The sequence below is a fragment of the Camellia sinensis genome, chromosome 11 (assembly GCF_055761805.1).
Source record: "Camellia sinensis isolate YWXY chromosome 11, ASM5576180v1, whole genome shotgun sequence".
In the NCBI taxonomy this organism is placed as follows: domain Eukaryota; kingdom Viridiplantae; phylum Streptophyta; class Magnoliopsida; order Ericales; family Theaceae; genus Camellia; species Camellia sinensis.
In genome coordinates this window covers 66,941,213-66,966,583 of record NC_138971.1, presented here as the reverse complement: position 1 = coordinate 66,966,583, position 25,371 = coordinate 66,941,213, and the positions used below count along the sequence as shown (strand labels likewise).

The 25,371-nt window shown below is 36.5% G+C and overlaps 1 protein-coding gene and 1 long non-coding RNA gene across 2 annotated transcripts; one reads left to right on the top strand and one right to left on the bottom strand.

The window, feature by feature from the left end:
• The first annotated feature begins 11,387 nt into the window (after positions 1 to 11,387).
• On the top strand, positions 11,388 to 13,192 carry LOC114299589 (uncharacterized). The gene is made up of 2 exons (XR_003642374.2): positions 11,388 to 11,566; positions 12,095 to 13,192. It is a non-coding gene; the product is annotated as an uncharacterized LOC114299589 (long non-coding RNA).
• Positions 13,193 to 20,884: 7,692 nt separating this feature from the next.
• LOC145801994 (uncharacterized) lies at positions 20,885 to 24,684 on the bottom strand. The gene is made up of 4 exons (XM_082894049.1): positions 22,878 to 24,684; positions 22,204 to 22,286; positions 21,941 to 22,135; positions 20,885 to 21,854 (listed from the first exon to the last, which is right to left on the bottom strand). The coding sequence occupies exons 1-4, from the start codon at positions 23,011 to 23,013 to the stop codon at positions 21,633 to 21,635; spliced, it is 636 nt and encodes a 211-aa protein (XP_082750175.1). The 5' UTR covers positions 23,014 to 24,684; the 3' UTR covers positions 20,885 to 21,632.
• Between the last annotated feature and the right edge of the window lie 687 nt (positions 24,685 to 25,371).

Here is a 25,371-nt window from a genome sequence, read left to right as displayed (position 1 = left end):
CAAGATATACATGAACTTCCTAATCCTTCAACCAATCAATTCGAATTCCCTTCCTGAAAAAAAAAATGAAACGACAAGGGGTAAGCAGAATTGCTCAGTAGGAATCTCACAGTTCTAAAGCAATAACCATCCTATAGATAGAAATAATCATGCATGCAGAGTGATACCAAATAGTAAAGTAATGTTTTGTAAATTCAAAATATTATACGTAAAGTACATTTTTCTCAAAATTTATTTGAACATTTAAGGAAAACCTTTAACCATAAAAAACCATCATTTTTATTAGAAAACGAAAAATCCTTTTTGGAACCAAATATGTTTAAGGAACCACATCACTTTATATTTATTAACCCATTCCAAAATGTTTCTTATTAAATTTCTATCTTAACATTTCTCATTTTTTTTTCCCATTCTCCCCTGTTACTAGTTACATTTATTATAACTCCACACCTCACGTTCATGTTCCCTTAACACTCAAAACAACCCTCATACACTCCATTCCCACTTGTCAATCCTTTATTGCTATAACTCTTTAACGTAGAAATCCAAGAACAATTACATCACATTCACATTTGCATTATCAATTATAACTCAACACATCACAAGGATAATAAACTATTTTTAATTCAATTTCTCAATTAATCACAAAGCAAAACTCTTAATCTTTCCTTATAGATATAAACAACTTGGTGAGTTCTTTATCACTAACCCCTTATCCAATTACCATTTCATTATCCATTCTTTTCAAATAATTTCTATATGCATTTCCATTCCATACCAATTTACACATCAAATGGTAATTTCACAAGTTCAACACAAGTCACATATATCATTACTGACCTCAACACACTTCACAACACATTCCACCTTTTGCCGGCTTGATACGGCGGGATAGCGGGCACCAATTCATAGCACATTCCACTCTTTGCCGGCTATTATATGGCAGGAAGTAAACTCCCAAAAATCATTTTTTTCAAAAACCATATCTTTTTCCGAAAACGATTTTCAATTTTTTTTTTTAAAACCATCCCCCACATTTGCCGGCTATTATACGGCAGGACATGGGCACCCAAAACATTTTTGAAAACCATTCGTTTTTTCACTTTTGCCGGCTACAATACGGCAGGACTGTGTGGACACCCAAAAACATTTTTCCACTTTCGCCAACTATAATTCGGCAGGACTGTGTGGACACCCAAAAACATTTTTCCCACATTCGTCCAGTGATAAGCCTAGACAAGGAAATTGGGCACCTTGAATTCAAACCACCTCGACATTTACTGGCTATTATACGGATGGCTGTGGGCACCGAAAAATCATTTTTTTCAATTTTTAAAACCATCCCCTACATTTACCGGCTATGATACGGGCGGTTGTGCGCACCGAAAAAATCATTTTTCAACTCCCCGCGCGGGTACCATCCATAACACAACCCAACACAACTCAACCAAATCAACACAACTCAATTCCATACAACACGACTCAGCCAACTCAACTCAATTCCACACAACATGACTCAACCAACTCAACACAACATAGCCCAATACAATTCACATAACACACAACAAAATTCAGCACAACCATTTCGACACATAGCTCATATCATCCATACCATTAGTAATTTTTTCCCCCAAGTTTGGTTCACATTATAACATAATTTAAAATCTCAACATTATGAGTTCAATCGCAACTTTTACATAAATTTCTCAAATTCTTTAAAATTTCAATTAAATTTCTACATGTGTAATTTAACACCTCAATTTCATGATTCTACTATTAATCGAAACGAAACCATTAACCATTTTCATGAGCCAAACTAGGGTTTTTTTTTTTTTTAAAAAAAGAAATTAAAGCTTTTCACAAAAACACATTTTACTCCAACCCTTCCATTTCTTCTACACCCAAACTCATGACCAAAGATTATAACCCAACAAATAAACCCAACTCTCTTCAAACCCTAACCCCCAATCTCATGATTCATTACAATATGCATAAAAATATAAACTTTTGTATTTATATAAAGAAAATACCACAAATCTATCCATAAACAAGGGTATTGAAAGAGAATTAGAAACCCCTACCTCTTGAAACCAAGAGATGACGACCCAAAAATCAATAGCGACGAAACCACGAACTAATCGGACCAAAAAGAAGCCCTCGACGAGATCTACACTTTTTCTCAAAGGACCATGGTGAAAAGATAACTCCATGTGAGTAGATCTAGAGATTTAAGTGAAAAAGTTTGAGTTTTAGAGAGAGAGAAGAGCACGGTTTGAGAGAGAGGAAAGAGGAGAAAAAGTGAAATGAAATATATTTGGAACCTATTTATAATAGTATAGAAGTAGCCCTAAGGTCAATAAAATAATAGGCCCAAAACCCCTCAAAAGTAGGGCCCAAACTAGCCTAAAAAGTTGAAAAAAAATACACAGGGGTCGACCCTTCGGGCAGGGGGCTCGACCCTTTTTGTAGAAAAGGCAATCTGGTACAAGCAAGGGGGTCGACCCTTAGACAGGAGGGGGTCAACCCTATTTTCCAGCAACTAACACAGAAATTCTGCAACATAAGAGGGTCGACCCTTCCCAGACTGGTGTCTACCTTATTTTCCAGCAACATCTCCAAAAACTTCACCAACAGGTAAGGGTCGACCCTTAGGAAGGCTGGTGTTTACCCAATTTTCCAGCAACACTTCCAGAAACATGACAACATGCAAGGGTCGACCCTTAGGAAGGCTAGTGTCAACCCTAAGGCAAAATAAGGAACTTTTGACAAGAACAAATGCGAACGAACAAACCCAACGAGTTTAAATGGGATTGTACTCCTTCAAAACCAATATTCAACAACTCCAAAGACTCCCAAAAGAAAATAAGGGAATTAAATACACTCTCCAAAGGATTAAAGGATGCGGGTGTTACAAACTCCCCACCTTAGGAAATTTCATCCCCGAAATAGAAGAAGGCCAAACGAAAAGTAGTATGAACCCAATAGGAAACACAACCTCTAACCTACAACTAGTTCCACACTTGGGATAGATTCCCATATTCGAATTCAATATCGCGGAGCCCTGAGGACACCCAATCAAGAAGAATTATAAGGAAGAGGTCATGATCACTCTTTTGACCAACATACTCATCAGAGTCCAAGTGACAAGGAACAACGTCAATTATTAGTACTCCCAAGGAAAATCAACAACTTTTCAACCGACAACAACGCGCACCACTACCATCGGACAACCAATACCCAATTTGGAAGAGATGGAAAACCCCCATTAAACCAAAAACTCAGCTAAGACTAGCAAAAGCCAATGGCACACTACAATGTACGGTCCATCACAACAATTTTAGTTCACTCCAAACTTAGCAACATTTCCAATTATTTATACAACCCGTCATACAAAGATAAGACAATAAAAAATTGTTCATGTATATGTATAAATATATAATTTTCTTTCTCAAACGGTGTCCCATCTTACATCATTTACCATCAATCAACATTTAGTTTCCGCTTAATCAACAAGCTATTCATTAACACAATTTTGATTAAATCCTTAGCATTTAGTCGGCCGTGCCATCCTAGGTCACAACACAAAGAAACGAAATGTTCATTTTCCAAATTATTCTCAACATTTACCCGGATAATTTCTACCATCACCCAATAATTTCCGTCACCCATTCGGTGACATCACAGTACCTTTACCATACACATTCATAATAACAACAAACAAAACAATCTGGTACATCCGAGGGGTAATAAAACATATACGACTCCCCAAAATTTGGGAGTTCTCACCCATTTCAAACATCAGCACAAATAATCATTAATACCCATTAATACCAGTGCACTCACAAAGTTTTACATTCAAACACCTTAATTCCATTAAGGTAATTTCACAAATTCACATCAACCACAAACATACACAAACAAAATCCTTGTATGCTAATGCCATTTAAATTACTATTCTACCATACCACTATTTATCTGAACCCTAGCAATTTCCAAATTACATAAGTGTCAATTCACTTCAAATAGCATTCATTTAAAACTCGTCGTAAATCAAACCAAAACAGAACAAACTAACCCAAATCAATCCTTATGTCTCATCAAAGGAAGTAGCTACAAGGGTTCATCTCCTTTATGCAACTTAATCCAATTCAACAATTTTCTACTCTCACAATTCAAACATTGACCTACCAACCAACACCAATTGTCCCTATCTGGGATTCAGCACACACTCTTTCACATCTTACAATTCATACTCATCGTTACCATTTTTCATTCACATGCGGACTAGACCAAGAAATTAGTGATGTTCCTCCCTCTCAACCCGAGGAATTTCCATCCACGTGAAACAAGCCTCATCCAAGCCTCGCCATTACATTTGGGGTGCTCCACACTCACAAAACCCTTCCAAGACACATCTCAAACATGCTACTCTACTCATACCTGAGCATTCCAAAGTGACTATTTGTCACCCAAATTTCCATATTAACCAATTCGGTTAACCATTCAATAAAACTTAAATTTGACGCTCAAACATCCACAGGTTGTCCTAAATCAAATACTTCGAGATGGAGTTCCACACACCATTCCCCATACTTCTAGAATTTCACCATACTCCTTAAGTATGCGTTGCAATAGTACTATTCCCAACAATCCTATCACTCTTGTGCCGATATGGCAACACCAATTCCAAATCACACTAAACATTCATCACCCATACAACACCCATTACTAAGATTACAATCCACATTCTTTCTCAAGAACCACTCCTAGCATTTACTATCAAGTTTCCTTTATATCAATGAACTCTATACAAGCCTTAATCATGTCACTCAAAACTTAAATACCACAAACCTCCTTTCTCACCCTCATCATCATGAAACACAATTCTCACACTCCTTTTCCAACCTTTCACAATATTCTACATAACTCACACTAACCTCACACCATCCGATGATTTCGCCTCATCTCAACTATACTCCCTTACAGCTTTTATTATCTCAATAACAACATCAACATCAATCGACCAAACTCTAACCCTTCCCTAAGACACTTACTCTTCCTGCCTAAAACAATAAAGCAACCTAATGTACAATCACATAGCACATAAATAAATTTTAAACAACAAACCACATAATTGAGTCAAGTCTACAAGGACAACCACTTGTCCCGGAACTTCCAAGGAACTCCCACTAGAAACCACGTTGATCAGACGGGTTTCCAATGAGATTTCAAAGCGAGTTAGCTGGCTACAAGTACTATCCAGGAAGCTCAACCCATGTTCACACAACGCAGCACATAATATCCTACACCTTCTACTTCTACATGCAAACACCCTCACCAAGCAAAGCCAACTTATTGTGGTAAAAACCACTTCCCACGAGCTCCAGGTTTTCAAACCCAATTAGCTCTGATACCAAGTTGTCACGCCCCAAATTTTAATTACTCGAAAACATTACCAAGAGCCTAAAATTTAGGTCCATTTTTTTTAAAATATATATATATATATATATATCTGTTACCCTTGAGTAATAGGAACATAATAGTACATGTTCTCTTCTATGATGAGTACAACAATAATAATAATACATGCCAAGCTCCCACTACGAAGTTACAATTAAATGATTACAATCATCAAGGTACAAAGAGATTACATACAAGATATACATAAACTTCCTAATCCTTCAACCAATCAATTTGAATTCCCTTCTTGTAAAAAAAAAAAATGAAACAACAAGGGGTGAGCACAATTGCTTAGTAGGAATCTCACAGTTCTAAAGCAATAATCATCCTATAGATAGAAATAATCATGCATGTAGGGTGATACCATATAGTAAAGTAATGTTTTGTAATTTCAAAATATTATACGTAAAGTACATTTTTCTCAAAATTTATTTGAACATTTAAGGAAAACCTTTAACCCTCAAAAACCATCCTTTTTATCAGAAAACCAAAAATCCTTTTTGGAAACAAACATGTTTGGAACCATATCATTTTATATTTATTAACCCATTCCAAAATGTTCCTTATTAAATTTCCATCTTAACATTCCTCATTTTTTTTCCCCATTCTCCCCTTTTACTAGTTACATTTATTATAACTCCACACCTCACGTTCATGTTCCCTTAACACTCAAAACAATCCTCATACACTCCATTCCCACTTGTTAATCCTTTATTGCTATAACTCTTTAACGTAGAAATCCAAGAACAAGTACATCACATTCACATTCACATTTGCATTATCAGTTATAACTCAACACATCACAAGGATAATAAACACTTTTTAATTCAATTTCTCAATTAATCACAAAGCAAAACTCTTAATCTTTCCTTATAGATACAAACAACCCGGTGAGTTTTTTTATCACTAACCCCTTATCCAATTACCATTTTATTATTCATTCTTTTCAAATAATTTCTGGATGCATTTCCATTCCATACCAATTTACACATCAAACGGTAATTTCACAAGTTCATCATAAGTCACATATATCATTACTGACCTTAACACACTTCACAACACATTCCACCTTTTGCCGGCTTGATACGGCGGGATAGCGGGCACCCAATTCATAGCACATTCCACCTTTTGCTGGCAATTATACGGCGGGAAGTGAACTCCCAAAAATTATTTTTTTCAAAAACCATATCTTTTTCTGAAAACCATTTTCAACTTTTTTTTTTAATTTTTTAAAACCATCCCCCACATTTGCCGGCTATTATATGACAGGACATGGGCACCTAAAACATTTTCGAAAACCATCCGTTTTTTCACTTTTATCGGCTACAATACGACAGGACTGTGTGGACACCCAAAAATATTTTTCCACTTTCGCCGGCTACAATATGGCAGGACTGTGTGGACACCTAAAAATATTTTTCCCACATTCGTCCAGTAATAAGCCTAGACAGGGCAATTGGGCACCTTGAATTCAAACCACCCCGACATTTACCGGCTATTATACGAACGGTTGTGGGCACCGAAAAACCATTTTTTTCAATTTTTAAAGCCATCCCCCACATTTACCAGCTATGATACGGACGGTTGTGGGCTTCGAAAAAATCATTTTTCAACTCCCCGCGCGGGTACCAGCTACAACACAACTCAACACAACTTAACTCAACCCAACACAACGTAATTCCACACAACATAACTCAACCAAATCAACACAATTCAATTCCACACAACACGACTCAACCAACTCATTTAACTAGCTACTCTAACTAATTATTACAGAACCAAAATTTAACTAGCTATTATAACTAAATATTACAAATTGAAAATTTAACTAGCTATTCTAACTAATTATTACAAATTGAATGAATTTAATTACTTAATTACAATATTACAAGTTCAAAGGAATTAACTAATTTAAGCACGACATACTACTATTTAATTAACGAGCTATGGGAAGTGTGGAATCGCTTATGCATGAACAAGAATTTTCGCCCGAAAATCCCTCTATTTTGCTGCCAGAATTGTTCTGTTTTACAGTTAGAAAATTGAACTGTTTTCACTCCAGCCTCTACTCTGTTCTGCTATGAAAATGGCACTGCTGGTCTAAAATGAGGTGCCTGATCGTTCTTGGAAAATGGTCGGCCGGATGGTTAGGTGGCTAGCCGGCCACTATTTTTGGGCTCTGTCCTGCTGCAACGGAGCACAAACAGAGTATTCTCAGGAGATGTTTGTCCACTCTGCCTTTCCTTATCATCAAACAGATCAAATGAGAGGTAGTCTCAATTCACAAACCATCAATCAACGCAAACTCATTACGTGATGATCTATACATCGACGGACAAGTTTCAATAAATGACAATGAAAGACCAACAAACCCTCCTCCCTATCATGGAATTGATCAAGGGAAGTGGTAGACCTTGAATCTTGCACCATTATCATCACCAAAGAGTATGAAATGATTCAAGACTCAATGGGTTCAATTAACGTTCGATTGAACCCAAACTATTTTTATTTCCCTTGTTACCTCTTTTAGTCCATTTTTTTAGTCCTTTTTTAATTACCTTTCCATTCTTTAGTCATTTTAGTCCAAAAAATGAGAATTAAGTCCACTAATGGAGAGAAGTGTCAAACAAGGAGTTGTTCTTGGCATGAGAAAGGTGTAATGCCTTGATAATGAACCTCCGAAGAGATTAAACCATTAAGCATGGAAGGGTTTCTTTCTCAAGCTTTGAATAACACTCACTTGAAACGACTCTCAAATAACGAATAACCAAGAAAGGAGGGAGGTTGCAGAGTTGATTATGCAAAGTGTGAACATATGTATGAAAGCTATGAAAAACAAGCTATCAACTCAAATAGGTTGGTGTCTAAGGCCCAAACCACCAAACCTATGAGGATTACAACACTACAAGATACTATATAAAGCATAAATGAAATAAATACCCTAAAACAGTCCTAAAAACAGCTAAAATAGTGCTGGAATTATCATGGAAAAGCTAGAAAAAGTGAACTACAATAATGGAGAAATGAAACTAGTAAGCAAGCCTAAGGAGGGGTGGCTAACCCCTCCACTTTTTGAACTTCAAAACCATTTTTTAGCCTTTGGAAAACTCTAAAAAAAGTAGGAAAAAGTTAAAAAAATAGATGGGAAACACAAGGGCAAAAGCTTGGAAGATAATGTTCAAAGAAAGGTGGTTAACCCCTCTACCTTTATGGCTTTAAGCCACAAGTTTCAGCCCATAAAAAAAAGGGTAAAAACAGTAAGTAAAGATAGGGAAGAAGTAGTGTAAAGAAGTTAGAAGTTATACCTCTTGAAGAGGAGTAACACTTTGATTCACAAACCAACAAATTCTCACCTTCAAGTGCTGAAATTTAAGGTCAAGAACCTCAGCAAGGAGCCCTAAAAAATTGGTTTAGGAAGTATAGGTAGGGTGTATATAGGTTGCAAGGTAGAGAGAGAGAAATTTTCAAGAATTTTAGCTCATGGAATTTTTTCTAACCTAAAAACATAAGGTATGGCTATCTATATATAGAATAACTGGTTGATATCTTAGAAATATCTATATTGAGCCAGCTAGGCAATGCATGCACATTGAGGGACAACTGGCAACAAATATTTGTTCCTACCTGGAAACTTGGCCGACTGGCTAGGTGGGGGACGGCCGGCCACCAATTTCTGGCTAGCCGGCCACCTTTTGGCCTGCAAGCTTTTGGGTGGTCAGGCTTAAAAAAATTCTATTTTGGTCCAAAAGTGGTGCAAGGTTTTAGGCTTTTGAGACTCAAAATCGAGGCTTCTTGCTGAGAAAATCAAATGTTTGTCCAGCATAACTTTTCATCATCGGGTGACCAACCTGAGGTGCCCAAGTCTTAAGAGTGGTAAAAAATGGGATATCTACACGCAGACCGCACGAGCGCACAAAACATAATCTTCCCTGACTTGAGCCACGACTCGTGTGACCTAGGCCACCACACGAGTGGCCAAACCACTGCACGTGCAACCAAGGTGAGCGCATGTGAGGACAACCCCTATTTCAGCCCACTTTCTTTTATCTTGCAATTTCAAATGAGCATATCTCTCCATCCGGACTCGGTTTTAAGCAATTCCTGTGTCTAAATTCAAGCTCTGAAAGTTTAGTTTCCAGTGGTGATGGTACCACACCCAAAATCTAAGTATACAAAAAGATATGTTTAAATTAGTGAAGGTTGCTCATTTTCTTCCTAACCATGTCATGCTAATTGCTCTCCTAGCTTGGCTTTCTTTCATTCCTTTCTATTCCCTTAAAACTTTCAACGTCTAAACATGATATTTTCAATACAAAACATATGAAATTGTTGTAGGATACCTAGGGCTTTTCAATATGCACATTTAGTACATGATTAACACTTGAATTTGAGCCTAGAAAGATTAAGAAACAGTAAGTCATGAATATTTAAGGCCTTTCAAAGTACGTCCTTGGTACATGCTTTGCACTTGATTAACATTTAGAAAAGACTTGAGTTGGGATTAGAGATCCTTTAGAAAATGCTAAATTAAACTAAAACGCTTGAATTGATTTAAGAATTTGTAGGTTAAGATATTTCCAATGTCTTGTTTATACTTTGTGTAGGTTAAGCTTTGGAGAAGGGGAAAACCTCATTGTTCGCGAGCCATTTGTATAACAACTCGAATAATACCATTTACGGAAAACATACTATAATCCAATTTAAACGCTTTAAACCAAATTAGTTATGTTATAATATAAAATAGTTAACTAAATGGTTAAAAAGAATATAGATAATAAGTTTTGACTATATGAGCTCCCTTGTCAATTAGTAAAAGTTAAAAAGTAATCACCTCCTAAGTTGTCAAATAAATATATACCACACCAAATACAGTATTACATGACATAAATAAATATATATGTACTATAATTTAATAATTATATAATATTCTAGAAATGAAAAGATGAACTATTAAGATGGAATGTTCGAATATAAATATTATGGCAAAGAATTTAAGAAAGGTATATGTGATTAAAATTATGAGACTTAAACAATTGAATCAATTTTAAGGGAAGCAATCGTATTAAATTTTAACAAATAAAATTGAGCTAAAGGACAACTTCAAACTTGAAATTGAAATAATTGGGCATCTTAGAAACTTTAATTGAAGAGCTTAATACCTTAATTTAATGTTTAGAATATTTTAGAGATTTCATTGAAAAATCAATCAGATCAACAGGTTAACGAAAATTAGACGAGATTAATTTAATTTAATTGAGATTAATTAGGTAATGTAGAATTAAATATGAAACTTAATTAATTAAACTGAATCAAGGCTAATGAGTTAATGAAAGGAATTAAATTAAAAGAGATTTGTTTTGAATCAAGAATTGAATGATTAGCTGATTCAGAAACCACAATGAGGAGTTTAATAAGTTTGGTCTAATGTGTAAAGCTTGTGGGAACTTAATTAAAATAAAAATAAATTAAGACTCAATAAGATTCATTAGATTAATTAACATGAGAATTGTATATAATTAATTAATTAAGATTAAAAAGTGATTAATTAAGCTAAAAGATAATTAGTATGTTCATTCATCTAGCTTGAGTCAACCAAATGAAAGATGGAGAAACTTAATAAATTCAACTTTAAAAGTAAAGCTTTTATTTAGAATCAGAAATTCAAACCATAAGTGACGAGTTTAATTGAATCAGTTTAATGTGTAAAATTTTATGGGAGTTTAATTAAAAATTTGATTCAGATTAATAAAATTAGGAATAATTAAATTAAAGATTTAATTTGAGATTAATTGGAAGAATTAAGTTAAGTAGTAATTATTAGGATTAAGTTGTGATTAACTAACCTAATACATAATTAGTGAATAAACGAATCCTAAATAATTAAATATAAGAAATGCAAAGGGTTGGATGTGTTCTGGAGAGTTTGAGAGGGTGTGTTTGTGTATATGTGTGCTGGTGAGCTCATGAATATCCATTTGGCTCAAAACATTTTGTAGAGAGAGAGAGAGCTTATTGTGCTGAAGAAGAACAAAGAAGAGAGAAAAAGAATTCAAGTTTTGTGCTGGAAAATTTAAGGATGAACTCAAGAAACTCAATAAAGTTCTAGGTAAGAAATCTAAGCCCAATTCTTGCAAGAAATTTATGAAATAGCTGAATTTAAGAAGTAATAGGGTTCAATTCCATGAAAATATAAAGAAATTAGGAAACGAATAAGGAAACTTCAATTAATTTAGGTACAGAGAAATTGGCCTAGAAATTAATTATATGAGTTTGATTTCTATTATTTAATTAATCCTTCATGAATTTGAACTCAATCTTTGCATACCTCGTGATTTTTACAAGTTTTGAGACTTTAATTTCATGATCAAAAGAAAAAGAAAGAAGGGTTTGGTAAATATCAAGTTCATGAAATTTTAAGTTTAATTTTGGAATTAATAAGATTTTGATGCAAAAGAATTGGGAATATGTCATGTTCTTATGTTTATTAATGGAATTACAAGTTTTGGATGAAATTTTGCATGAACCCTGGCCATGGAATTGAGTTTTGGAAGTTGAATTTTCATAATTTTCAAAACGAGAAAGTTGCAAACCACTCGAGTGAAGATGATTGGAATCCAGTATTTTTGTTTTACAGGCTGCCTGAAATTCTGAGGAACCAAGTTCAAAGCTCGAGCAGTGAAAGGACCGCTCGAGCGGACACCCTATATCAGCCAAGTTTTGAAAACTAACTTTGATAATATTTTCTTTCTCATTTGTTTCCAAGTATCTTTAGGCATGAATTAAATCTAATTAAGAGTTAAGTAAGTTAGGAATTAACATAAATTACTTGATTAGAAAACCAAAGGAAGAATTTAATTAAATTAATTAGAAACGAAAAGTAGTTTCAATTAATTGTAATTTGTTACCGATGTTTATGTGTATATGCATCATGTAGGTCAGACCATAGCATTATCGGGACCAAGCCCACTGTGAGTAGTAATTTAGTAATGCTATATTTGACAAATTATGTTTTCAATACCAAACTTAGTTATGTTTACAAGTTTATTATGTTTTATTATGAATGAACATTCTATACTTTTTGTATTATGTACCTAGATGGCATTCTTGTACCTTGTCCCATGATTGGGGAAATATCCAATCACCTTGGACCTTGTCCCACGATTGGGGGAATATCCAATCACCTTGATATGGCTGAGCTCATCTTGTTACGTTTAGCTGGTACCCGGTTGGTTAAGCACCTTGTTTTCCTTGAATGCTCATCACTATGTATTTTGTTTGCAAGTCAAGTTATGCTTTGTCTTGTACAAGAAATTATGTTATTTTGAAAGAATGTTTTTAAAGTTTTCAATGTTCATTCATTTACCGCCTTAGTTTATTACTATTCATTGAGCTTTAGCTCACTCCTTTCCCATATATATATATATGTGTGTGTGTGTAGGTGAGCAACACGAAGAGCAACCTTAGAGTTTGCATTTGAAGACCCCTGAAAAAGCCTATTGGGAATTGTCGCTTGAGTTGAGTCTATTGTTTACTTTCTTTTGGGACAAATTTTGAAAAGTCTACACTATGCAATTGTGTCTTGTGAATGGTTGTATTTTATTTAATTGTGCGGGTAATGTAATAGTAATATATGTAATACTTTCATGTTAGTTACGCACTGCTCAATGGACAAGTTTATTTTTCTGATTAGTTGTTGTGAAAATGAAAAAAAAAAACCATCCATTTGTAGCCCCATTATTCTATTAAATGTTTTGTATTTTGTCAAGATAGGCCTTCGGTAATCCAAGATTATTGGTTGGATACCTCTCTAACCTTTAGGGGCGGGTTGAGGACGTGACATAGTGGTGTTAGAACATGAGTTACTTTACCCACACACTCATCCATTTGAGCATTAGGATTTCTTAGAATAAAACCTTAGGAACGCATTCATATTTTGCATATATTTGTATTATATCTATGTAATGTAAGGGTTTAATAAGAGTTTGGTATAGGAATTTGAAAGGTAGAGTTAAGAAGAATTGTGAAATTTTGATATTGCAAGAAATGAGAAGCTTTGATTAAAATATTGTTGGTTATAAGTAAACAATTTGAGGGAAATCATTGGAGAAAGTTGAAGTATTATGAACATTGTTCGATAATCAAATGAAATTGTATGAAACTATGATGATTGTGAGCTATGAAGAGTGTTTGATATAGGAATGTCTATTGTTTTTGCTCGGTAATTATGATAATTAAGGAGTCAAATATATTTTTATTATATCAAGAAGTACGAAGTTCTACATCATGTATTCAGTGCAAGAGGTAATCTCAAATATGCAACAGATTAGGCATACTACACATTAAGGACTTGATACTGAACTTGATAGTGGCTGGTCAGGTGTTCTACCCCTTGGTCTGTTGTAGTTGTTTGCTTTTAATTCTGTTTTTGTTTTGTTGGTTTCTCACTAACTTGAGGGGTTTGTTGATGGTTGTCAATGAATTCTTGTTAGTGTCCTGGATTAGTTCATCAATGTTTTTGTTTACTTATTGTCCTTTTTGGCCTCTTTGAAGGGTTGAGTTCTTGTTGAGGCTTCCTTTGGCCTTCTTGGAGGGCTTGAGTTGTTCTTTTGTCTTGCTTTTGTGTATGGGTGGTGCTCTTTTTACAGCTTTAATCTAATTCTTAATAGGGCTTGAGAGAGGTAGTGACTTGAACTTTGTGCCCTTGGTCAGGGACTTTCAACAGATGGTTTGAATCTTATAACCACATGTTATGCACCTCTTAACATAAAGGAGAGAAGATCATAACATCATAATGAAACTCTTGATCTAACATCTTCTTCCCCTTCCTATTATGCTCTCTGCAACTTTCAAACTTGCATGGGATTGTTCCTAGACTAACAGTTAAATATTTGTCGCTTTTTTATTTTTTATAGTGATCATAACACCTACATTATTCATACATACATGTAATGCTTTTATGCTTCTTTCAAGCTTTTGTAATATGTTGTTTTGTGTTGATATATAGTTAGCTTTTAGATAGAATAATATTTCACAAAGTTTTTAAAAAAATTTAATTAAAACTTGTAGGAGCCAAGTAAAGGGGAGAAACATTCTTAGGGAGAAACCCAGTTAAACATGTATATTTCTCATGCTTGTGCTTTTGCTTGCTTTTCTACTCAAGCTTTTGTCAATTTTGCATATGGATCCCATCATCTACTAAATTTTAGTAAATAAATATTTCCTGCCATTGTATTAAAAAAAATTTAAGATGAGGAAAGCCTACAATGGGAGTAGATGGTGATCCTTTTCCAATGGAGTTTGGCACAAACATGGTATCCGTCAACATGGCAGGAATGCCACGAACCACTCTTAAGCTAAAGATTATCTTAGAAGCTTTTTCTCGTTCCAACAGCTTTCCAACTCATTCTTACAATAGAAGGGAGTCTGACAAAAACTTCTATGATGATTCCTATCCATGAGGGAAGAGAGTGTTCAGAAGAGCTTCCTGGTCTTAGAATCTCAAGAATGAACAGCAAGAACACCTCCCAGTCCCAAACCCAACATGTACTCAGTGTGGCCATGTTCCTCAGAGAAAGGAGCCGACTATCAAGTGTAGTCATTAAGTATGCGGTAGAGTCTCATTAGCCTGCTAGGAAGATAGAAGAACCCAAGTAGAGAGTTTCTAATTTCCAACAACTTCGGCCTACCAAGGGCGATTTGCACAAGGGAATGCAGAACTTGAAAATCGCAGTCCCTGCCCAAGGCCAAGCTAGAATTGTCAAACCTCCTGTCATTCCTCTAGGAAGATGGACAAAGGTTAGACATCCCAAGTTCCTTAATCCTCAATTAGCTTTGTTGAGATCCCAAAAGTGTCGCTTACAACGGAAGAGACAAGCTGCAAGATTGGCCAAGGGAAAAGGTGTGGTAGAGCAGGAGGATTTAGAAGTTCAACATGAAGTTTTAGAAGATTATCCTGACCAAAAATTCAGGACTCAGTCTCCAGAAAGGAAGAAAGTTAGGAAGAAGTGTCGTCCTAGGGAAAGAGTTGTTGATCCCAGTCCTATTTAGGATGATCCCATTCCTGTTCAGAAGTAATCAGCAACATATGCCTCAGTCTTTCTCAAGCCGCCTCCTGCGTTGGAAATCCTAGCCAGCCAGAAAGGTAATGGAGACAAGGCACAGCAGAAGATGGTCATTCTTGGAAGCAAACCAGGTACTTCGACTCAGAAATTTTCGTGCAATATGGTGTTTGTCCTGCCTCAGTCTTTTACGGCTCAGGAAGGACATCCATCTTACATTATGGAGATGTTGAAGAGCATGGAGAGATAGCAAAAATTCTATAGGATTCCTATCAACATAAGTCTTTCCAGCCTGCAAAAATTAGTCCTTTCATCATTGCGTTGAAGGATGAATCTGAAGATAGAAATGTATCAGCCTCAGCAAGTGTCATTTTTGAGAAGTCATGTCCAAAAACTAGCAATCACCTTCGTCCTTTGTACATCATAGGATTTCTAGATGGTGTTCCAGTCAATAGGCTCTTGGCAATGGCTCCACAGCCAATCTCATGTCGAAAGCCATGATGTAGAAACTAGGCAAAATAGAGAATGATTTGCTATATTCCAACGCCAACATTATAGATTTTGCAAGAGGGTCAATAATTTCTCAAGGTATTTTGATCATGAATTTAGCTGTGGCAGGTAAAATCCTAACTACTCCTCTCTTTATCATTAACTTTAAAGCAACCTATAATGTTCTATTGGGTAAATATTGGATACATGCTTGCATGGTTGTTCCTTCCTCTCTTCATCAGTTCCTTATATTTTGGAATGATAAAGATGTGGAAGTAGTTTGGGTAGACAAAAAATCGTTTGTAACTTCTACAAATCATACAGAGGCAATGCTCTATAATGAAGAAATTGAACCCCTATGAAGTTTTTAGGAAATGAAAAATATGGTCGTCCAAAGACCATGAACTCACCCGACCATTCCTTAGCAGAAGAGTTGAAAAGTGTCTACAAAGAGATAGTTGGCCCCTTAGTTTCAAAAATCAACGAGCCAATGGCGGGATTCGCAAAAAGATTTAAGAATGGACCCAAGGCCCTTGGATGTTGAAAAGGCCATGGCCCTTAAAGCCATGATGGCCAGGTTGACAGCTTACCTGACAGAAAAGAAGTTAGTGGGTCTAGATGAAGAAGAAGCTTCGGCAAATCCAGGCGAAGTCTTTTTTGAAAAAGACATTCCTAACAAACACTTTATTCAATTTGAGGAATTAGAAGCAGCTCCTGCCAAATTAGATGACCTCGAGGCAGAAGTCCAGAATCCTCTAGAAGAAATTAATTTGGGTATGGCAAAAATGTTTAGACCAGTCTATGTTAGCCAATTGTTTCCTAAACCATACAGGACCAGACTTATTCAACTTTTTGTGTGAGTTCAAGGAGTGCTTTGCTCAGGATTATACAAAGATGCCTGGATTGTCTAGAGAACTAGTGGAGCGCCATCTGCCAATCAAGGAAAGATTCTTGCCATACAAACAACGAACCAGGAGGGTGTCTAATAAGGTAACTTTACTAGTTAAAGATGAGTTGGAGCTTTTACTTAAAGTTGGGTTTATCATAACTACTAGATATGCAGAATGGTTGTCAAACATAGTGTCTATAGTAAAAAAGAATGGAAAGATTAGAGTTTGCATAGACCAAGGTTCTGAAAAGCGGTTGCGGTCGCCGTAACGGTGGCGGTGGCGCGGTCGCGGGGTGTAAAGGCCGTAGCGTAACGGCTGCGGTAACCGGAACCGTGAATTTTTTTATTTTTCGCACAATTTGAAAAAAACTTATCGATACGCACATTTTTTTTCCATGATCATATTTATTGGGTTTTAAAATAAATATTGATCAATTTTTATAAATTTTTAAGTTTGATCCAATATATTTCGTATTTTTAAATCACTATAAACTAAGTTTTTTACATTTTATTTTAATAATTAATAACTTTATATTATACAAAAAAATCAATCACTAACTATTATATATAAGATAAACAATGACAAAAGTAAGAGAATAAATAAAAGCTTAAATATATATATATATATATATATATTTTAATCAAGCCAAATAGATAATGACCACACTTATTATTATTATTTTCAAACAATATATAGATAGACACACACAAACAAAATGGTTGAGTGATAGCAGTTGAATACAATAGCATAGGTCTTATAGCTTCAACAAATCAATAACATGTTCATCTTCTCTCTTTATCTCTTGCTCTTCTATCTTCCCTCTTCTCTCTCTATCTCTCTTCCCTCATTTTCATTTTTTTTTTTGCATGTTTTTTCAAAAGAAGCAATTCGAAACCGTTACGTAACGGTGCGTAACAGGCCGTTACAGCCGTTACGGCACCGTTACGACCGCTATAACGGACGCTACGGCCGACACACCTGTGATTCTCAATCACACTGCAAAAGCGGCCGTAACGGGTGGCGGAAACCACCACAACCGTTACGTAACGGCGTTACGTAACGGTTGCGGCCGCTTTTTAAAACCTTGGCATAGACTTTAGAAACTTGAACTTGGCCACCCCTAAGGATAAGTACCCTATGCCTGTAGCAGATTTATTAGTTGATGGTGTTGTTAAGCACAAGGTTTTGTCTATTATGAATGGCCACTCAAGATATAATCTGATTTTCATAGCAGAAGAGGTCACATTCAAAACAGCTTTTCGTTGTCTTCCTGCATTGGGAACATATGAATGGGTTGTAATGCCTTTTGGCCTTAAAAATGTTGGGACTACTTACCAGCGTGTCATGAATTCCTTATTTCATGACATGATAGGCCGATTTATGGAAATATACATTGATGACGTGGTAGTGAAGTCTAACTCCTACAAAGAACACTTGGCTGATTTGAAGAAATCTTTTGAGAGAATGAAGGAATGCGACCTGAAAATGAATCCTTTGAAGTGCGCCTTTGGTGTAACAACAGGCAATTTCTAGGGATTTCTGGTTCATCAGAGACAGATTGAAGTTGACAAGAACAAGACAAGGACGATCTAAGAAGCCAAGCCTCCTACTTGCAACTAGGAATTGCAAAAACTTCTGGGACAACTCAATTTTCTTAGATGTTTTATCTTCAATCTGGCAGGAAAGGTTCATGTGTGTTCTCAGTTGCTAAAGTTGAAAGATGAAGAACAATTTAGATGGGAGCCTTATCACCAGCATGCTTTTGAAGTCATCAAAAGGTACTTAGCACAACCTCCTCTCCTAACTCCTCCAGTCAAGAATAAGGTTATGAAGCTGTACATTTCTGCTTCAAAGAAGTCCATTGGGAGTTTGTTAGCACAGGATAGTGAGAGTGGAAAGGAACAAGCAGTTTATTATCTCAACATGCTTCTGACTCCGGTTGAATGTAAATACAGTCCTATGGAAAAATTATGTCTTTCACTTACATGCTTCCTATTTTGGTTTACGTAGTGTGCAAAACTGATTTAATTAAGTATTTACTTTCTCGGCCCATAATGAGAGGTTGAATTGGTAAATGGGCCTTAGCCCTAATGGAATTTTCATTTTAGTACATTCCTCAAAAGACTGTAAATGGTCAGGCCTTAGCAAATTTTCTCACCAACCATCCTTGTTTAGAAATCTGCAACGAATTTGGTTTCGGCCTGGTTTCCTATTTTTCTCATTTCACACCTTGGACTTTGCTGTTTGATAGTTTTAAAACTGATTTAGTTTTTGGATGTGAGATCATAATCATTTCTCCTAAAGGCTTGAAGATACAATTCTCTTTTCAGTTTGACTTTGAATGCTTAAATAATCAGGCCAAATACGAAGTTATGGTAATTGGCCTAGAAATATTGAGAGAAATGAGAGTTTCAACAGTAGAAGTAATTGGGGATTCACAACTTGTCATTAATCACTTAGGGGTTATTTACAAATTCCATAGTGAAGATTTGGCTCCTTACTTTATGGAAGCTAAACAATGCCTTGAGGATTTTGATGATGCTTCACTTAAACACATTCCTAGAAGATTTAACTATGAAGCCAATGAAATGGCTCAAGTTGCAACGAAAGTGAAGATTCATCAAGGTTTCTATCAAAGACCTATCACCATCTAGAGAAGATTGTTGCCTTCAATCAAGAGAGCAACCTATCCTGGACGTAAACATGACAAAGATTTCTGAGGAAGATTGGCGCTTTCCCATATCCGAATTCCTGAAACATCCACAACGTCCTGCAGATAGAAAGACTAGAAGGAGAGCAACACATTATGTCTGGATTGAATGAGAACTTTACAAGAAGAGTCCTGAAGATGACCTTCTCCTGTAGTGCCTTTCTAAAGAGGAGGTAATCAAAGTAATGGCTGAGGCACGTGAAGGAATTTGTGGGGCTCACCAGGCATGAAGGAAGATGAGATAGCTAATAAGAATGTATGGATACTATTGGCCTACTATTCTTTCATATTATATTAGCTTTGCCCAAGGATATTTACCTTGTCAAGCCCATGGTCCTATTCAACATGCTTTAGCAACTTCTATGAAGTCTATAGTTAAACCATGGTCATTTAGAGGTTAGTCTTTTGACATGATTAGCAAGATCTTTCCTCCTTCTTCTAAGGGTCATTCCTTTATAGTTGTGGCTACGGATTACTTTACAAAGTGGGCTAAATCCATTCTTATGAAATCCGTGAATCAAAGTGACATCATCAAAATCATCAAAGAAAACATTATCCACAGATTCAGCCTACCTCAACATATTGTGGCCGATAGGGAAACTATTTTCTTTGGTGAAGAAGTCCAGGCTTTTGCTAAAGAATATGGTATAGAACTCTCTCATTCTACTCCATGTTATGTTCAAGGCAATGGCCAGGTAGAATTAACAAACAAAGTTTTGAAAGGCATCATTAAAAGAATGATTGAGGACGAACCCAGGATTTGGCATGAAGTCCTGTCAAAAGCCTTGTGGTCCTACAGAACTTCAAAGAGAACAACAACAGGAATTACACCATTCATGCTTACTTATGGGCATGATGCAGTCCTACCTATGGAGGTTACTGTGAAATCCTTGAGAGTTGCATTTCAGAATGGTTTAACTCCTATAGAGTGCAATCAGCCTATGTTCATGGAGCTTAAAGATCTTGATGAAGTAAGATTAGCAGTTCTAGATCAAATTTTAGTGCAAAAACAGAGAGTAGCCAGAGCTTATAATCAAAGAGTTAGAAAGAAGAGTTTTTGCAGAAAATGACTTAGTCTGGAAGGCAGTTCTGCCATTTGGTGCGAAATATCCTGAGTTTGGGAAATGGTCTCCAAGCTGGGAGAGCCCATTCTAAGTTTTCAGATTTTGCAAGGGAGGTTCATACCAGTTTCAAGACTTAGACAGGGAATTACACAACATTCAATAAATGGCAAGTACTTGAAGAAATTTTACCCAACAATGTGGGAAATGATGGAGTTAACAACGCAAAGTTCTGTGCATTCATCAGATAAAAAATAGCCTGAACAAACTGAACAAAGTTAAGCATGTACAGAAATGTTCAAAACGGCCTGGTCTAGAACCAGGCCGACTAAGCAAAAATGGCCTTCACAGACCAAACAAAACAAAAAGTGCTATAAATTCCTAAGCTAAGTAAAAGTTTCAGGGTGCAATAAAAAGGAATTACAAGAGACTGGTCAGTTTAGTCTTGGGAATGTTCCAAGGAGCATCCACAACTTGTAGTTCAATCAGGGTGGCGACATGAGTTTATGCAAGTTCAGGAAGTTGGGCATTTAGTTCTAAGAATTTAGTGTTCACTGGTGAAGAAACTGTGTATAGTTCCTGCATCTAGGTAGCCAGGATTCCTTCGTCTTTCTCCGCGTCTTCTAGCTGAACTTGAAGAATGGCAATCTGGTCCTTCAGATGGACAATTTGATTGGCTTTAGCGTCAGCAACTTCCTTCAGTTTCTTGTAAGATTCCACATAATCTTTTATGACGTTTTCAAATAGGCTACCCGTTGAAATTTCTTATCAATTTCTCCTTGTTTGAAAATAAAGGAATGGCGAGTCTGGCTTTGTTCAAGAATTCGCAACTAAAATTCTTAGAGAGCTGGTTGAATGATGGAGTCAAAGGGTGCGGAGGTGGCTAGAACCTTCAGGGCAGAAGTTAGAATTAGGAGTCATCCTAGATCCAGAACGTCTGGGAAAGACAAGGCTAGCAGAGACTTCAGATCATCTTGGCCTTCTCAACTTCATTTGATGAAGGCATGACTCGGCTTGAGGAAGTAGTTCCACTGCCGGAGGCTCCAGAAGCAATTGGAATAGTTTTTTGAGACAGAACCTCAAAATAAGCATCCAAGTCCACAGCTGGCTTTGGGATGGTTGGAGCAGGTTCTGGTGCTTTGAAGGCTTGAGTAATTTCGCCTTGAGTGGCTACAATTTCTTGGGCCTTTTTTTACGTAGAAAGATCAGAAATAAGCAAGATGCCAAAAAGAAACCAAAGAAGGAAGTCGGTTGTGGAATGAGAAGTTTTACCTTATTTACAGAAGGTGGAAAGATTATCTCATGAGGATTATCTTCTGCCTGAGGAGCTGTGGTATAGCTAGAAGAATCCACTAGAAGGGTGTGGTTTTTGCGTGGTACCATTTTGAACCTCTTCGATTTGGTTGGAGTTAGTGTTTCTTTAGCTGGAGCCTTGGTTGTTTTCATCACCATAATTCCAAGAGATTTCTGGAATAAAGAAAAAGGGCTCTGTAGAAGACCAAAGGAAAAAGTCAGAAATGATAGAAAATTCTTACCTGAGAGAAGAAAGAACTGGAAGGATTGGCAACAATTTTTGCCTTGTAATTCGATCTGGTTTTTTTGGCTGGTGGAGTAGCACCTGTTTGGAGACAGAATTTCAACTTGTTAGTAAAAATTGAGATCTTCAGTTGCTAGAAATGGATGGTAAATTCTGGACGTACTGGGTAGGCTACTCTTTTTTTTTTTTTTTTTTTAATTTATTTTTTTGTTGTTGTTGTTGCTAGTGAGCTTTGTTTGCCAATTTCTACCGACATGTTAGAGGAAGTAAGTATAACAACTACAAGGCCAGAGTATAGAAATTGTCAGAATCAAGTCAAATGATGGATAAGTTGTCAGAAAGAAAAGGAACTAACCAGCATTGGGTATATGAACGTTGGTCTTTGCAACAGTTACTTTCTCATTCTCAAGAAGGAAAACATCCATTCCTTCCTCACGAAGAGTGTTAGCAAAGACAGAGGATATATCAGGGAAAGGAGGAATGTTTCTACGGTAAGGTTTCAGGAAAGTTTGTAAGGCATGAGTTTTGCCTTATTTTTTTGTTTGTTAGAAATTTCAGTCAGTTTTTCCTCAAGTTTTTCCATTTTGTCAAATTTCAAAGGGTTTCATTTACACTTAAAGAATTCCTTAAAGCAAAGGACTGAATTGAAACAGTCAAGAAAGGAAATAGTACATTTTTTCTGTCCTCTAGAATGGGCAGGACTTGGGGTGATTGCCTTCTTGGTATCCTCAATCCTTGCAATGTGGTCTGGAGAGATGTGAATCAAAAATGCCTTCAGGTCAATAGAAGTTTTGTTCATGATGTACATTCCCTACCAAACATCAAAATCGATGGTGGCGTCAGGGGCTTCATCAAAGGCCCTGAAATGGAAGTTCTGCTTCAAAGTAGGAAAAACAGAGTTAAGTGCCTTAATGTCTCAAGGCAAATCTGCCTTTAAATGTGTCATTTTGAGACAAGTGTGAAGGAATAGGGATTAGTTGAGACATGCCAAACTGACGGGCGAATTGTGTGGCATTATAAATTTTTGCACTACATTTACTGTTATTTGGCGTAAAGCTAAGGCCAAATGGAAGGTCTCTTAAGATCACGAAGCCAGCCTAGACTTCAAATTGTTCATTCTTCTGACCAGTGGCTTTAGATGGATGAATGTTGAGCTAAGAAGGGGCAGAATCACATGTGAAAAGTAGGAGAGCAGAGGCATCACAAGATATCAGCTTTTTGCAAGAAAAGTGAAGCATTCATCAAACACATGGGCTTTGGGGTAGGCCTCTAGGAATCGGAGGCCAAAATAGTCAGATTGCGGCACAATGGCAGGAATGGATGGAGCAAACTCTGGAAAATAAGCCCAGAGCTAGGGTTGCATAAGCTAGAAGGGTCCATAACCGTTGATCAAGCGTGAAGAGACTAACTCCATCATGCCTCTGTAAAGGTAAGCCAGAACCAGTGGGCCAAGAGCAAGCTTTCTGCCCTGAGAGAGAGCCTTAGCCAATTCTGTGAAGTCCTTAGTAATTTTCTAGGAAGGGACACAAAACAAGCATTTGTTCGACCAAAAAATTAGAAATGAAATGTGTTCATACTCAGAAACGTTTGGAGTCTTCTGAACAGCAAGAAAGAATGAGGAGTCAGTCAGCAGTTTCTTGTCAAAATAAACATAAGCAATTTCTTTGCAGACAAGGACAGTGTTTACTTCATCTCCGTGGGGCGAAAACCGGCTGAAAAGGCAATGTCTTGCAAGGGGCCATAATACCAGTCCTTAGATGAAAGGAGTTGGTAGAGATGGACCAAAAGTGGGAAATAGAGAAGAACAAGGCTTTGTCAAGCCGAATATTATCGACTCAGCATGATTGCATCATAGATTCCTACTTTTTTTTTCCAAGCGTGACCTTTAGCAACAATTATGTGATCCAGTCAAGCGACATACTCAAGTTTGGGAGAATGTCAAACTTTGGTGGGTGAAGACAACTTATAGACTCCAGTTGGCAGGAACAGAGTGCTCAAATAGCAGTTTCTTCTCAAGGCATGGGTAATACCGATTCCGACAGGTAGGAAAGCCAACACCAAAAGCAGGACTAAGTCGTAGCTTGTGCTTGAGAGATGAGCCAACAAAATGGGAAAGATCGATCAGATACTCAGAATAGATTGAGGGTTTCTTGACTTTGATAAGAGCGTCAATCTCAGGCCCAATTGATTTCAGTTCTTTCTTAGAGGTAGTAGTTTTTTTTGAAAGCCATGGAAGCAAAGAAAATGAAGAAAGGGAAGCTTTGGGTAAGATGACGAAGAAGAGGAGAGAAAGCTTTTGGTGCAAAGTAATAATTGAAGAAACGATTGGGGGAATTTATAACCCTAGTGCTTGAAGAATTGGCCTCTTAGAGAAACTGGTGCCAAGTTTTGGGTGGCAAGGTTGAAATTTGGGGAAATTAAGCCTAAAGATGCTCTTCTAATCATTCCATTAAGGAGTCACAGTCACTTCCACCTCTGCAGAGACATCATCAGTCCTGCACTCACTACTAAAGAAAGGGCCTTTTGAGTCGGTTTTTTGAGTCGGCAAATTTTACCGTCGCAAAAGGTAGCCTTTTTGAGACGGCACAGAGTTACCGACTCAAATACCAAACTTTAAGTGTCGGCACCGTTGGCCGACACAAAAAATTAATATTTGATAGCATTATTTGAGTCGGTTGAATTTACCGACGCAAAAGATAGACCTTTTGAGTCGGCATAGACCTTTTGCGTCGGCAAATTTGTGCCGACGCAAAAAATTAGACCTTTTTGTGTCGGCAACTGATGCCGTAGCAAAAAAAAAAAAAATTATAACCAAGATATATATATATATATATTTACTTGATTATATTTAATAAATATATTTATTTATACATATACTTTTATATTAATATTGAGTGTATATACTATAAATAATATATATCTCGTTTAATATCTGAAAGAGGTATGGTGGTGAAGTGGATTTAGTGCGGTGGCCTCGGGTCAAATTGTCCAAATGGTGTGTGTTCGAAACTTGGGAGCCTCAATGAGAAAATTATGAGTTAAATTTTTTAAAACATTTAACCATTTTTTGAGTCGGCAATCTACCGTCTCAAAAAATTAAAAATTTTTGCGTCGGCAAATTGCCGACTCAAAAATTTTTTGCGACCCCACCATTTTCGTCCCTTGA

Coding starts and splice junctions, on each gene's coding strand:
- LOC145801994 (XM_082894049.1), bottom strand. CDS start 23,013: ATGTACATCATGAACAAAACTTCTATTGACCTGAAGGCATTTTTGATT. Junction 22,136..22,203: donor CCAGTTCTTTCTTCTCTCAG/GTAAGAATTTTC, acceptor TCTTTATTCCAG/AAATCTCTTGGAATTATGGT. Junction 21,855..21,940: donor TTCCACCTTCTGTAAATAAG/GTAAAACTTCTC, acceptor ACGTAAAAAAAG/GCCCAAGAAATTGTAGCCAC.